This window comes from Lagenorhynchus albirostris, chromosome 11, assembly GCF_949774975.1.
Source record: "Lagenorhynchus albirostris chromosome 11, mLagAlb1.1, whole genome shotgun sequence".
NCBI lineage: Eukaryota > Metazoa > Chordata > Mammalia > Artiodactyla > Delphinidae > Lagenorhynchus > Lagenorhynchus albirostris.
The window spans coordinates 63559909-63576341 of NC_083105.1; the positions used below are offsets into that span (position 1 = coordinate 63559909).

At 39.2% G+C, this 16433-nt stretch overlaps 1 protein-coding gene and 1 pseudogene across 2 annotated transcripts in view; one reads left to right on the top strand and one right to left on the bottom strand.

Moving 5' to 3' along the window:
- Window positions 1-16433, bottom strand: part of SPATS2 (spermatogenesis associated serine rich 2) — a 136203-nt gene that overhangs the window by 72957 nt on the left and 46813 nt on the right. For both annotated transcript variants that reach the window (XM_060166322.1, XM_060166323.1), the window contains exon 2: window positions 2928-3198. In XM_060166322.1, the coding sequence (XP_060022305.1) occupies window positions 2928-2952 (25 nt within the window). In that variant the 5' untranslated portion in view covers window positions 2953-3198. The remainder of the gene's footprint in view (window positions 1-2927; window positions 3199-16433) is intronic.
- Window positions 4913-12353, top strand: LOC132529968 (protein ripply3-like; annotated as a pseudogene).

Genomic DNA, 16433 nt, shown 5'->3' on the forward strand with positions numbered 1-16433 from the left:
GAAAGCAGGAATTGATTGTAAACAGGTAAGAGTAAATTTGGGGGGTGAGGAAGGTGTTTTAAAATAGGATTGTGGTGATGGTTGCACAACTGCATAAATTTACTAAAAACAGGATATTCCCTGGCAGTCCAGTGGTTAGGACTCAGTGCTTTCACTGCCGAGGGCCTGGGTTCAATCCCTGGTCAGGGAACTAAGATCCTGTAAGCCTCACGGCGAGGCCAAAAATTTTTTTTACTAAAAATAATAACATTGTCCATTTATAATTGATGAATTTTATAGTATTTAAATTATACCTCAATAAAACTGTTTTGAAAGGGTCTGGATGTCACAGCACTGTCAAATCACTATAAAAGAGTTTCTAGGGACTTCCCTGGGGGGGGGGGGGTCCAGTGGTTGGGACTTCACCTTCCAATACAGGGGGTGCTGGTTCAATCCCTGGTCGGGGAGCTAAGATTCCACATGCCTCGCGGCCAAAAAAACAAAACATAAAACAGAAGCAATATTGTAATAAATTCAATAAAGACTTTAAAAATGGTCAACATCAAAAAAATAAAAGTTTCTAAACAGTCTCCATTTAAAAATATTTCTCTAGTTCACAGATCAGACTTTGAGAAGCACTGATCTGACTTCTGCTAGGTGTTGGCTAAAAGGCTTGGAGCAATCAATGGCTGCAGCTGAAATTGACCTTAATTTAAGCCATACAAGTTTAACTCCACTAAATATTGCATTAAATAAGAAATTTACCAGTATTACTGATATAGGAAAATATGGAAACATGGTCTACTGTGGAATAAAAACATAACTCATTACATGACACTTAGTAAATGAGTTGTCACTAGAGAACAGAAACTACCATAGTATCTATCTTTTTAATGTATTTTAACTAAGCTGATAAAGTAAGTATAATTATTTGGACTAATAAAACCCAAAACTATGAAATTTAAAATATATAAATGAATTAAATGAGATAGAATTTTATAAGTATTTTGTATTTTGGGGGGTTCAAATATCAGTTATATATATGTATATATTTGTTTCAGAGAAAGTCCTAACAACATATAAGCTTTCTTTTGTTTCAACTAAGCGTAAATCTAGGCTACGTTCAATCGAAATTTGTTAGCACTTAATGCCTATGATGTGGTCTAAAATTTATATTCATTTTACAGCAGCTGGATAGCAGTTATAGAAAGCAATGATACTCTTTTACAGCTCTGGAACAACACAGGCATGAAATAAACAAAGACTCTATAGTTTTTAAAAGGTCAAAGCAATCTGAAGTCAACTTTTTAAGGAAAAATTAAATATTAAACTTTTTAGATGAAATTTTAAAAACTTTTCAGTTGATAAGTTTCACTCCACAGAAGAGTTCAGCTTCTTTAGTAATCTAACCATTCCTTAGATCTCAGATTTTCTTTATACAGGTTTTCTATACAATGAAACTACAGCTTTCAAAACCGCAAGCAGCTGTGGTATATTGTTTTCGTATAATGAGATTTTTGATTTGGCCAGTCAAAATTAAGTTTAAAAGCATTTCCTTCAACCTAAATGTCCATCAACAGACGAATGGATAAAAAAGATGTGATACACACACACACACACACACACACACACACACACACACAATGGAATACTACTCAGCCATAAAAAAAAGAATGAAATAATGTCATTTGCAGCAACATGGATGGACCTAGAGATTATCATACTAAGTGAAGTAAGTCAGAGAAAGACAAATAGCGTATGATATCACTCATATGTAGACTCTAAAAAAATGATACAATGAACTTATTTACAAAACAGAAATAGACTCACATACGTAGAAAACTAACTTATGGTTCCCAAAGGGGATAGTGGTGGGGAGAGATAAATTAGGAGTTTGGGATTAACAGATACACACTACTGTACCTATAAAACAGGTAAACAACAGGACCTAATTATAGCACAGGGAACTATACTCAATATCTTATAATGACCTAATGGAAAAGAATAGTAGGTATGCATGTGTGTGTGTGTGTCTGTATATACCTGAATCACTTTGCTGTACACTTGACACCAACACAACATTGTAAATAAGCTATACTCCATTAAAAAAATTTTTTTTAAGCATTTCCTTCATATTTAACATGTGAGACCTGGGTCTACAGCTTTGTTTTGAATTAAAGAACATTAACTTTAAATTGAAAATTAAATTGAGGGGGAAAAAATCCAGGATAGCTATGGTCATTCTTTTAACAAACATATTCCAGTTATGTGTGACAGTTCTAGTGCTATTTGTCCCTTTACATTTTCGCAGCTATTCTTGGAAAGCTGAAAAAGTGACTTCATCGTCTTTGTTGTCCCTTCCTCCTTATAAGTACTCTTGATACTTCTTGACTCTTTGCAACTTATATTTTACTTTATACAAAAAGCTAGAGTCATAATCCCAGAAAGAAAGCTAAAGAAGGAATCAATGACTAGAAGCATTTACTCTTGCTTCATTTCCTGCCTCCGAAGAAACATCAACTCACAGTATATAGAATATCCTGTAGTAAGTTATCTCCTACCCCTTATAACATATGTTCACTCTCCAAAAAGTGCACTTTCAAGATGCATTTGGCTTTCCTAAAAGTATATTAATAAGTTTATAAGAGTAGAAAAGCAATTGTTATATGAATTAATTCAGAAACTAGTAACACAAAAAGCTATAATCTAATATCCACAAATCCTTAGGTAGTTAAAGGCACAACAGATAAAGCTGTGAATGTTCCATACTCTTCTAAAATTAATTGTGCAGTCATGACAGAAAGATAAGTTATAACTATCAGTAGTATTGCACTAGGTGAGGAAAAGCATGACATCACTCAAAACACTCAAAACTATGTACAGATAGAAATGGTGATCATTACTCCACAACTATGCTTTTAACAATTTATGCCCACATGGAATCTTACCCTTCTGGTTTTGTTTCCTAGACATTTCAGGTTTTTTTAATCTCAAAAAATACAGAAGAAAAGTATCCTTTTGCCTTGTCTTGGTTCTGATTGTAGTGATCTCTGATTTAAAAACAGGCAACAGAAGGCTGTAGTTGGAGGTGATAAATATAAAAATCCTGGTTATTCAAAATTCTGTTCACTAGCTGTCGATCTCCTTTTCTTCTCTCGTATCAACTTCTTGTCAGGAAATATCATTGCAGACATTCATGTCTCTTTTTCCAGGGAGATTCTGCGGGGAAAACACACACACACATATTCACTATTAGAGTAACAGTTGTACAAAATTTCTAAGAGATATCCACAGGCTTTATTTTATACTTTTTCTAAATGAAACTAGTTATTAAAAGAAAGTACTCTAGAAAGAATATAGTTATAAAAAGCAATATTTTAATTAACACAACATTTTAAATCAACTATACTTCAATTTTAAAAAAAAGTTTCTCAAAAAATAAGAAATCACTGTAAACCTTAAAAACGAGCAATATTTTGCTCTTTAAGAAACATTAATCTTAGAATCAAACCATCTTCTTAGTTCAGAAAGCATGTTTTCTTATTCTTCTTAGCTTGTATCTAACTCAAAATCTTATCCCCAACCTAAGTGTCCATAAAAAGGAACGTAACAGGTGGATGGACCTAGAGTCTGTCATACAGAGTGAAGTAAGTCAGTAAGAGAAAAACAAATACCGTATGCTAATACACATATACTGAGTCTAAAAAAATGGTACTGATGAACCTAGTGGCAGGGCAGGAATAACGACACAGATGTAGAGAATGGACTTGAGGACGTGGAGGGGGGAAGGGGAAGCTGGGACAAAGTGTGAGAGTAGCACTGACATATGTACACTACCAAATGTAAAATAGACAGCTAGTGGGAAGCTGCTGCATAGCACAGGGAGATCAGCTCGATGCTCTGTGACCACCTAGAGGGGTGGGATAGGGAGGGTGGGAGGGAGACGCAAGAGGGAGGGGACATGGGGATATATGTATACTTATAGCTGATTCACTTCGTTGTACAGCAGAAACTAACACAACATTGTAAAGCAATTATACTCCAATAAAGATATAAAAAAAATCTTATCCCCATCTCTGCCTCACAGACTAAAATAATTACTTCTTATCATTCCCTAAGATCTCTCTTACCACCTGCTCTTCCTGTCCAAATCAAGGGTCTTTTCTCTTCTTCTAGAATTTCCTTTATCTAACCGCTCCTCAAGTTTCCCAGCTCACATATAGTTGCAAGACACTTGGGGTGGGGAGGGGGTGAGTGGGAAGGGGAGAGGATAAGGGGAACTTAATTTGATAAGGAAAACTCAAACATCAAAATTTGGATTAGTCAATACTACAGAAAGCTTTTATAAGTTGCAAAGAAACAAATGCTTTCTTTTCCATATTACTGAACATTTAAAAAATACATGTCCAGGGACTTCCCTGGTGGCGCAGTGGTTAAGAATCTGCCTGCCAATGAAGGGGACACGGGTTCGAGCCCTGGTCTGGGAAGATCCCACATGCCGCGGAGCAACTAAGTCCACGCGCCACAACTACGGAGCCTGCGCTCTAGAGCCCACGAACCACAACTACTGAGCCCGTGTGCCCCAACTACTTAAGCCCATGTGCCTAGAGCCCATGCTCCGCAACAAGAGAAGCCACCACATTGAGAAGCCCACGCACCACAACTAAGAGTAGCCCCCGCTTGCTGCAACTAGAGAAAGCCTGTGTGCAGCAACGAAGACCCAATGCAGCCAAATAATAAATAAATAAATAAATAAATAAAAATACATGTCCAAGATTTCTGGGTAAAGAAAGCATGAGGAGGATCATAGAACTCTTATACCTGGACACCTGATAGGATAAACATTTTAAAAAATGCAACCCAAGAAGGAAACGAGAGTGATCTTATATGAAATACTTTTCAATGTGGAAGGAGGAGAATGAAAGGGATAGTCATGGGTAAGTTAAAAAAAAAAATCCATCAAGAGTAAGAGCCTCTTAGGGAATTCCCTGGTGGTCCAGTGGTTAGGACTCCACGCTTTCACTGCCATGGGCCCGGGTTCAATCATTGATCGGGGAACTGAGATCCCACAAGCCACAAAGTGTGGAAAAAGAAAACAAAACTCTATAAACCACTATGGGACCTCAGGAAAAGGAGGCTGAACCTCTGGGGCTTGCCATCTTCCAGGGCATTAAGCCACATTGGGAGAATCTGCCAAAGCTTATGTTAATACATGGAATTTACCACTGGATAAAGTAGGCCTGATAGAAAACATTTTATGAGACTCTAGAAAAAAGAACAGAATTCAAATCACCAAAAATGATTAAACTCTTCTGTACCTTCATGCCCTTAGCTTGAAAAGAGGATGAAAGCAACAATCAACCACTAACCATAGTTGATAAGCAAGATTGGGTGGGGATAGGTCTCAAATTAGGTGGGAAACATATCAAGGATATTTCAACGATCTCTCTCAAATAAAAGGTATAAACGGAACTGTTCCACATAAAATATAAAGAAGATCAATAAAAATGACACAGCAACTATCAAATATCCAATAACAAAAGAGAAAGACAATGAGAGAGAAGAAATTACCACGCAGCAGATGAAGAACCCAACCTGGAAAACAATCTAATCCCGCAAAACCAAAAGCAGATTCTCCCTTGAATACTTATTTGAATACTTCAAATAAGAATGTAGAGGGCTTTGGGCTTCCCTGGTGGTGCAGTGGTTGAGAGTCCGCCTGCCGATGCAAGGGATGCGGGTTCGTGCCCCAGTCTGGAAAGATCCCACATGCCGCAGAGCGGCTAGGCCCGTGAGCCATGGCCACTGAGCCTGTGCTCCGCAACGGGAGAGGCCACAGCGGTGAGAGGCCTGTGTACCGCAAAAAAAAAAAAAAAGAAAAAGAATTTAGATACAGGGCTTCCTTGGTGGTGCAGTGGTTAAGAATCTGCCTGGCAATGCTGGGGACATGGGTTTGAGCCCTGGTCCGGGAAGATCCCACATGCCACGGAGCAACTAAGTTCATATGTCACAACTACTGAGCCTGCACTCTAGAGCCCGTGAGCCACAACTACTGAGCCCTCACGCCACAACTGCTGAAGCCCGCACACCTACAGCCCGTGCTCCACAACAAGAGAAGCCACCGCAATGAGAAGCCCTCACACCGCAAGGAAGAGTAGTCCCCACTCACCGCAACTAGAGAAAGCCCATGTACAGCAATGAAGACCCAACGCAGCCAAAAAAAATAAATAAAACTAATTTAAAAAAAGAATTTAGATACAATAAAATAAGAGCTAAGAAATAAATTAAAGAATGAATAAGAATAAATAGAATGAAAAGAAAGATGTCTGCAAAGCTGAAGAAAACCTGAAAAACAAAACACCACAATTAAAGGTTCAATAAGATGTCAGAAACAGCAAGAAACAGAAGAGATACAGAGAAAACAGAATGAACGGAGTGGAGAAAGGCTTTCAGAATTAAAAAAAAACAAACAAACAGATATTAAAGCAATTAGAAGATAATATTAGAACATAAAAATGATCCAATCTATGGATAATTAGAATAAATATAATAAACTCAAAAAACATAGGACTCAATAAAGGGAACAGAAAAAACATTCACAGATAATATACAGGAAAAGCCCCTTAAAATAAGGGACCAGTATCATTCACTCCCCACTGCCAATCCATCAGAAGAAATCCTATCTGTTCTACCTTATGCATACACCAGAACTGGACCGCTTCTCACCATCTCCACTTGTTACCACCCTTATCTAAGCCACAATCATTTCTTACCTGCATTGCTATGATCAAGACTGTAATAGTCTCCTAACTGGCATCCTGAGCCTTCTATTCTGCCACTCTCTGGCTTCTATTTCACATAGCTGCTTTTAAAATTATAAGACATTGTGTCCCAACTCCACTGTTCAAAGCCCTCTAGCAGCTCCCCATTTCATTCAAGGCAAAAGCCAGAGCCCTTAGAGTGGCCTAAAAGGTCTTACCTGCTCTAACACCCTGTCCCCATCCTCGCTTTATCTCTCTGACCTCACGTCCTACTACTCTTCCTCTCAGGTACTCCACACCAGCCACACTGGCCTCCTTACTGTCCCTTTTATAACTTAGATATGTTCTCACCTTAAGGCCCTTAAGGTGTTGCCTCTGCCAGGAATGTTCTTCCCCTAGCTATCTACATGGATACTTCCTCACCTCCTTCAGGTCTTTTCTCAAATGTTACCTTCTCTGTGGTTATTCATGAGAAACTACTGAACTTGGGGTAAGGAAAGAGAGAGTCTGTGGCATTATTGCCTAAAGCTACTCCCATCCCCAGAGGTCAGTGGGAAAGGTAGTTCTACCAAGGTGGCGAAAGCCATGAAAACCAGCAGCTTCACTGACAGAGAGGGCTGACTTGATTTAAAGCAAAGCACAGAAAAAACCCACGGCTATCCGCATTGTCAGTAAGAGTTTGCATTCTTGGTGGCAAATGAAAAAGCAAGACCAAGGGCTCAGCGAGCCTGAGGTTGCTGTCAGTGCAAGCAATGGACCAGCAGACTAGACAGAAATTAAAAAAGGAAATCTGGAAACGAAACTTAAGGGACCTTGATAAATGCTCTACACATCTGCACTGGAGAGATTGGAAAGGGTCCACCAGGAGCCTGCATAAACAGGCAGAAAAGACACAAAAGGGCCCAGTAGAAAGTAAAAGTTAGGGCAGACTTTTAAACTGTCTGAACTTTGAAGGAGCTTCCCCAACACACACAATGATCAGCAGAGAGAGGAAGCCTTACTGGCTCAAGGTGTTTAGCACAATCTTTGACCAATCATTAACTGACCACTAAGCAATGCAGATACAGGTGTCACTCCAGGAAGCCAAACTTAAAAATTAAAACAGAAATTAAAAAAACAGAAACAAAACTGAGCAGATATCAGCAGTCACACACCAAGGAGAAAGATTCTACAGATTCAGTCCAGGCAAGTTACTTAAAAAACAACAATAATAACAAAGCAACAAGAACCCTCAAAAGGGAAAAAAATCAGAATCCAAAATTGCTACAACATATTATGTAAAATGTCCACAGTTTCAACAAAAATTTATGGGATGTAAAGACGCAAGAAAGTGTGACCCAAACTGAGAAGGGGAAAATGACCCCATGTGATTGCAAACATCCCTGTGTAGGCTCAATGCCAGACTTAGCAAACACAGACGTCAAAGTGCTTTAAAAGACTAAAGAAAATTATATGAACAATGCCTTAAACAGATAGAAAATCTCAACAAAAAGACAGAAATCATAAAAAAGAGCCAAATGGAACTCTAGAGTTGAATACTACAGCAGAATAAAAAATAAACCTGAAGAAAGAGCAATAGAAATTATCTAATCTGAAGAGAGAGAAAAGAATAAAGAAAAACAAACAGAGCCTTAAAGACCTGTGGAACAAGTGTACCAACATACACAAATTAGGGGTTCCAGAAGAAGTGGAGAGAAAGGATAGAAAGTGACCAAAAACAATACAAACTGATTTTTAAAATTAATCTACACATTAAGAAGCTCAATGAACCACAACTACAAAAACACAGAAGTCCGTACCTAGACATGTAGTAAAACTGATGAAAGCCCCAAACTGAAAATCTTGGGAGTAGTAAGAAAAAAACAACCCATCATTTACAGGGAAGCAAAGATATAACTAGTGGCTAACTTCTCATCAGAAACAAGGGAGGCTAGAAGGCAGCGAGATGAAATATTCAAAATGCTGAAAGGAAATATTGTCAAGCAAGAATTCTGTATCCAGATAGCTAAACTGTCTTTCAGAAATGAAGGTGAAATAAAGACATCCCCAATAACTCAGAGAATCCACTGACACCAGCTGGTAGCTTAAATCTACACAGAGAAATGAAGAGCACTGGAAAAAGTAAATATATGGGTAAATATAAAAGAATGCGTTTTAAAAATTTTATTCTCTCATACAGAGTGAAGTCAGAAAGAGAAAAATATCTTATATTAACACATATATGTGGAAACTGAAAAAAACTGGTATAGATGATCTTAACTACAAAGCAGAAATAGAGACCCAGACGTAGAGAACAAACATGGATACCAAGGGGCAAGTGGGGGTGGGGGGTTGGATGAATTGGGAAATTGAGGCTGACTATTGATAGTATGTATGAAATAGATAAGTCATGAGAACGTACTGTATAGCACAGGGAACTCTACTCGATGCTCTGCGGTGACCTAAATGAGAAGGAAATCCAAAAGAGAGGGCATATATATATATACACACATGCATAGCTGATTCACTTCGCTGTACAGTATAAACTAACACAATACTGTAAAGCAACTATACTCCAATACAAAAAGAATAAAAAAATTATTCTCTTAAATTATTTAAAAGACAAGATTGTATAAAGCAGTAATAACAACACTGTACTGTTGGGTTTATAACAAATATAGACGATATATATGACAATAACCGCACAAAGGAGGGGGAAAGACAAGCTATCTTATAGAATTAAACTAGTACTAATCTAAAGTAGACTTTGGGGACTTAACCTGGTGGCGCAGTGGTTAAGAATCCGCCTGACAATGCAGGGGACACGGATTCGACCCCCAGTCCGGGAAGATCCCACATGCCTCAGAGCAACTAAGCTTGCAGGCCACAACTACTGAAGCCCGCGCGCCTAGAGCCCGTGTTCCACAGCAAGAGAAGCCACCACAATGAGAAGCCTGGGCGCCGCAACAAAGAGTAGCCCCCACTCGCCGCAACTAGAGAAAGTCCACATGCAGCAAATGAAGATCCAACGCGGCCAAAAACAAAAAACAAAACAAAACAGTATGGTATTGGCATAAAGACTAAATTTAGATGAATGGAATAGAATACAGAGCCCAGAAATAAACTGTCACATGTATGGTCAAATAATTTTTAACAAAGGCACCAAGACCACTCAATGGGGAAAGAATAGTCTCTCCAACAAATGATGTTTGGAAAACTGGATATCTACATGCAAAAGGATAAAGCTGGACCCATCACTTACACCATATACAAAAGCCAACTCAAAATGGATTAAAGACCTAAACGTAAGATCTAAAACTCCTAGAAGAAAACACAGAGGAAAAGCTTCATGACATTGAATTTGGCAATGATTTCTTGAATATGACACCAAAAGCACAGTTAAAAAAGCAAAAATAGACAAACAGGACCATGTGAAAATTAAAAACTTCTGTACGTCAACAGAAATAATCAAGAGTGAAAAGGCAATCTATGGAATGGGAGAAAATATTTGTAAATCATTTAACTGATAAGAGGTTAATATCCAGTAGATATAAAGAACCCCTACAACTTAACAACAGAAAAATAAATGACCAACTTAAAAATGGGCAAAGAACTTGAACAGACATTCCCCAAAGGAGATATGCAAATGGCCAAAAAACACATGAAAAGATGCTTAACATCACTCATCATTAGAGAAACACAAATCAAAACCACAATGAGATATCATCTCATACCCATTAGGATGGCTGCTACCAAAACCAACAACAACACAAAAACACACATACACAAAAAAAAACAAAACAGAAAATAAGTGTTGCTGAGGATGTGGAGAAATTGGAACTCTTGTGCACTATTGGTGGGAATATAAAATGGTGCAGCCACTATAGAAAATAATATGAAGCTTCCTCAAAACTTAAAAATAGAACTACCGTAAGATGCAGCAATCCCACCTCTGGGTATATATCCAAAAGAAATGAAAGCAGGATGTCGAAGAAATATTTGCACATCCATGTTCACCGTAGCACTATTTATCAATGTAATAGACAAGAGGTGGAAACAACCCAAATGTCCATTGATGGATGACTGGATAAACAATATGTGGCATATACATACAATGGAATATTATTTGGCCTTTAAAAAGAAGGAAATCTTGATACATGCCACGATGTAAATGAACTCTGAGGACATTATGCTAAATGAGGTTTCAGTCATAAAAAAGAAAAATATTGTAAGATTCCACTTATATGAGGTATCTAAAGTAGTGAAATTCATAGAAACAGAAAGTAGAATGGTGGATGCCAGGGGCTGTAGGGAGAGGGAAATGCGATATTGTGATTTCACAGGTACAGGCATACCTTGGAGATACTCCAGGTTCAGTTCCAGACCACCGCAGTAAAGTGAACATCGCAATAAAGCAAGTCACAGAAATTTTTTTGGTTTCCCAGTGCCTATACAAGTTATGTTTACACTATACTGTAGTCTATTAAGTGTGCAATAGCATTACGTCTAAAAAAATGTACATACCTTAATTTAAAAATACTTTATTGCTAAAAGAATGTTAACCATCATCTGATAATGCAAGATTGCCACAAACCTTCAATTTGTAAAAAAAAAAAAAATGCAATTATCTGCGAAGTGTAATAAAGTAGAACACAATAAAACAAAATATGCCTATAATTTCAGTACTGTTGCGTCTCAGGGAATAGGGAGGCCTGAGGAGAGGGAGAGAGACAGGGGAATGGCCAGTTGGTGGAGCAGTCAGAACACACACAACATTTATGCATTAAATCTGCCTCCCATATGGGCGTGGTTTGTGGCGCTCCAAAACAATTACAGTCGTAACATCAAAAATCACTGATCACAGATCACCATAACAAATACAGTAGGGTGAGCGCCCTCGCCAGACTGGTTAAAGGCGCGGCCGGTCGTGTGCGCCGCTGGAGGGGCGCGGGCTCGGAGGGCACCATCAGACCTGAGGTGGCAGCCGCAGCCCGTGGCGCGGGGACGCGTCTGTCACTGCCCCGGGGGACGGTCCCCAGGGACCACCGCCACCTTGAGGGCCAAGAGCCAAACACCATGGAGACCTTGGATCCTGAACCCCCAGGATGCTGAGCCCAGCAGAACTGGAAGCGAGATTTAAAATGCATGAACTGGGGGACTGTGTCCGACTCATCTTTCCATCTTGGGCTCCCTCACAGTGCTTGGGACATCATGACAACAGTAAGAGGAAGAGGAGCTTAGCAAATACTGTTAAGCTTGAGCCTGGAGGTGACCAACAAACCTTTGGATCGAAGGGGGAGCCTTTGGGTCTCAGCATCCTGTAAGACTTTATTTACCTCTTTCTAAGCATCAAGAGTATCTGCAGAGTTCCGGGGTGAAGGTGCTGGCTAGTTTCCCTATGCAAGCCACCATTCACCTCTACAGTGACAAGTCAGATTCAGAGGAGGAGCACGAAGAAAAACCCAGCCCTCTGACCTTCAGTGCCAGGAGGCGGAAGACAGCCCAGGAGGAAAGGGCAGAGATCGGCTGACAAACCCAGGACAGCAACCCGGAGTCCGCGGTGGCCTTGGTGGTAAGGGTCTGCTCCCCAACCCTGACTCTCCAGACGATGCTGGGTGCCCTTCATCCCAATAAGTCTGTCTCTCCTACACCAGACCCACCTCACATGTGCCCTGCGGGACAGCCCTTGGGGACAGCCTCGCCAGGACACTTTGCCTTTCAACTGGGTATACAAGGACCTGACTTTCTCTTGCCAGCACCCCACTCTGGCAAGACTCAGCTTTTACTCATCCTTCTACTAGTGATTCTTTGTGCCTCACTTATACCTTTGAGAAAGGATTCTAGGACCGAGAGGTTTGTGTCCACATGGGGTGTTATCAGGTGGGGCCAACTTTCAAAGCACGTTCAGCAATGTCACTGTGCTGATCAAAGGACAGATTAGTCCATATCGATTAATAACTCACCCATGCCTCTCACTTAACCTGAGACCCTTTATTTGGCTATTTCCACTTTTGTAAAAATGATTCAGATATTGTCCAAGGTTGATGTGGTGGCTTTACTGGCATTCTGAAAAAAAAATTTATTTATGAAAAACACACTGAATAATTTCCATAAAAGTAACAAAAATAAAAAGACAAGGATTTGGGTGGAGGGACCATTCTGGATAAAAACATATATGATTCTTGTCTAAGGGCTGTGTGTATGAATAGAGAGACAAGCTTTAACTCTTAGTTGGGGACCGCTTTGGGCTTATTACTTGAATAGAATAACACTGTTTTCAATCAAGGTACCTAATGTAATACTATTTTCAGCTTTTTATATTTTGATGACCAAATGAGTGTATTCGTCAAGGTTTTTTACTTAACTATTTTACATTTGGTTGTCTTCCCAATTTCTACTTGAAATATTTTGAGAGACCAAAAAAAAACCAAATACAGTAAAAATGAAAATGTTTGAAATATTGGGAGAATTCTCACAATGTGACACAGAGACAACAAAGTGAGAATGCTGCTGGAAAAATGGCACTGAGAGATTTGCTTAATGCAGGGTTGCCACAAAGCTTCAATTTGTAAAAAATGCAATATCTGCAAAGTAAAATAAAGCAAAGTGCAATAAAATGAAGAGATGCCTGCAGAAATTTTCCATTTTACAAGACAAAAAATTTCTAGAGATCTGTTCAACAACTATGTAAATATACTTAACACTACTGACCTGTACCTTTAAAAATGGCTAAGATGGTAAATTTTATATTACATATTTTAATTTTTTTCTTAATTTTCAAGAATATACTGATTTGGAAAAAAAAGAAAAAGAGATGAAAAATGTTAGATGTGGATGGATTAGCATAAATCCATCACTACTCATGGAAATCCAAGCCAAAGCACATGCTTCACTGAGGTTGAATATATAGCCTTAGTATAGATGCAGTATAGCAAGTGGATAAGTGAGGGCTTAAAAGCCAGACTGCCTGGGTTCCCATCCCAGCTCCACCGTCTCCTAGCTAAATGACTACAAGCAAGCTACTTACCTTCTCTGTGTCTCCATTTCTTTATCTGTAAGATGCAAATAATGCTAGCATCTTCCTCACAGGACTGTTATATGGTTTAAATGAGTTCATACAGATGTAGCACTTAAAAGAATGCCTGACACTTATTGACAACCAGTCAATAAACACTGGCTGATATTAACTGCAATGAAAGATGTGTCTCCTAAAACTAAAAGGTGTTAAGAATCATAGATTATACAAGTTACTTAACAAAAACTAATGGGAACTTTACCAAGACTATGGGTTACTAGCAGTAGGTCATAATTTCAGGTATTGTTAGAACTTTAGAATGGCAACTCCATCAAATTTAGATGATGTACAGTTAGGAAATCAGAATGATCCAAAGTCCTCTAAAGATACAGCGGGTATAATTTTCAAGTCTTGGGGTATATAACTTTTCACACTGGCATGCATTATAAGGACCTGACAACACTAGCAAATAAAAGGTAAATTGGGCTATACACAAAGGTACTTGTAGTTATTTTAAATTGAACATGGAGATTGTTACAAAATGTACCTATGAATAGAACCAGGGAAAAAGGAAGGACAGATGAGGAAGGAAGGAAACATAAGAAAACTAAATGCTCATCTTCCATAATAGGATTGCCCCTAAAAAGATTAAAAAGTCAGTACAGCCATGCTATGAAGAAATATGGAGTTTAATACCAGAATAAATGGTCGTAATTACCCATGGACAGCCAGAATAGGGAATCGTGGGGGAGAGGACAGAGAAAGCAAGACTTTTTTTTAAAATTATTATAAGCTTTGTGATATTATTTGACTTCTTTTTTTAAAAAAATTAATTTATTTTATTTATTTATTTATTTTTGCGGTACGCAGGCCTCTCACCGTTGTGGCCTCTCCCGTTGCAGAACACAGGCTCCGGACGTGCAGGCTCAGTGTCCATGGCTCACGGGCCCAGCTGCTCCGCGGCATGTGGGATCTTCCTGGACTGGGGCACAAACCCGCGTCCCCTGCATTGGCAGGCGGACCCTCAACCACTGCACCACCAGGGAAGCCCCTATATATTTTTATTTTTGGCTGTGTTGGGTCTTCGTTGCTGCGCGCAGGCTTTCTCTAGTTGCAGTGAGCGGGGGCTACTCTTCGTTGTGGTGCATGGGCTTCTCATTGCGGTGGCTTCTCTTGTTGTGGAGTACGGGCTCTAGGCGTGCGGGCTTCAGTAGTTGCAGCACTTGGGCTCAGTAGTTGTGACTCACAAGCTCTAGAGCGCAGGCTCAGTTGCTCCGTGGCATGTGGGATCTTCCCGGACCAGCGCTCCAACCTGTGTCCCCTGCATTGACAGGCGGATTCTTAACCACTGCGCCACGAGGGAAGCCCACTATTTGACTTCTTATACCATGTACAGTCCAGTCCTCCATATCTGCAGTTTCTGCATTCTCGGATTCAACCAACCGAAATCAAAAATATTCAAGGGAAAAAAAATCCAAAAAGTTCCAAAAAGAAAAATTTGGTTTTGCCACACGCCAGCAACTATTTACATAACATTTACATTGTATTGGGTATTATAAGTAATCTAGAGATGATTTAAAATATACAGGAGGAAATGTTTAGGTTATATGCAAATACTATGCCATTTTATATAAAGGGACTTGAGCATCTGCAGATTTTGGTATCTGTGGGGGGTCTTGGAACCAATCCTCAGCAGATACTGAGGGAGGACTACACATTTATACTTAGATTAAAAAGTACTTAGCCTATTTTATGTACTTTGAAACTACTAAAACACTGTTTTTTACCCTGACAAATGTCCAAAATGATTACACACACTGGTAGTAAGACTATGGAGAAAACAGGCTACCTCACATCTAAGTGAGAATGTCAATTTGTACAATACCTATGAAAAACAACTAGACAGTAGTTATCAAAATTTTAAATACAGGCACTTCCCTGGTGGCGCAGTGGTTGAGAATCCGCCTGCCAATGCAGGGGACACGGGTTTGATCCCTGGTCCGGGAAGATCCCACATACCATGGAACAACTAAGCCTGTGTGCCACAACTGCTGAGCCTGCACTCTAGAGCCCACGAGCCACAACTACTGAGCCCTCGTAGCCACAACTACTGAAGCCCATGCTCCACAACAAGAGAAGCCACCACAATGAGAAGCCCGCGCATCACAACGAAGCGTAGACCCCACTCGCCACAACTAGAGAAAGCCCAGGTGTAGCAACGAAGACCCAACACAGCCAAAAATAAATAAATAAATTTATACCCCCCAAAATTTTTAATACATATACTATTTGACCCAGCAAAAGAATTTCTAGGAATTTACCCTACAAGCATATCTGCAAATGTGTGGAAAGGTATGTTCAAGGTTATCAAATGAAACAATATTTATTAGAGCAAAAGATTGGAAACAACTTAATTGTCCATCAATGGAACGCTAGTTTAATGAATTATGGTTTATTCATACAATGAGATACTATGCAAATGTTTTTGAGGAAAGAGAACGTTCTCTTACGTATTGATATGATATATTGTTAAATGAATATGATGGGGAGAATATATTTATACTATCATATATACATAAATATTGTATATCTGGAAGGATAAACAAGAAACTAGCAACAGTGATGATCCGTTGAGGAATGGAAACTGAAAAAATAGGAAACTCGGGTAAGAAAGACTTTTCAATTGGCCTTTTTCTATT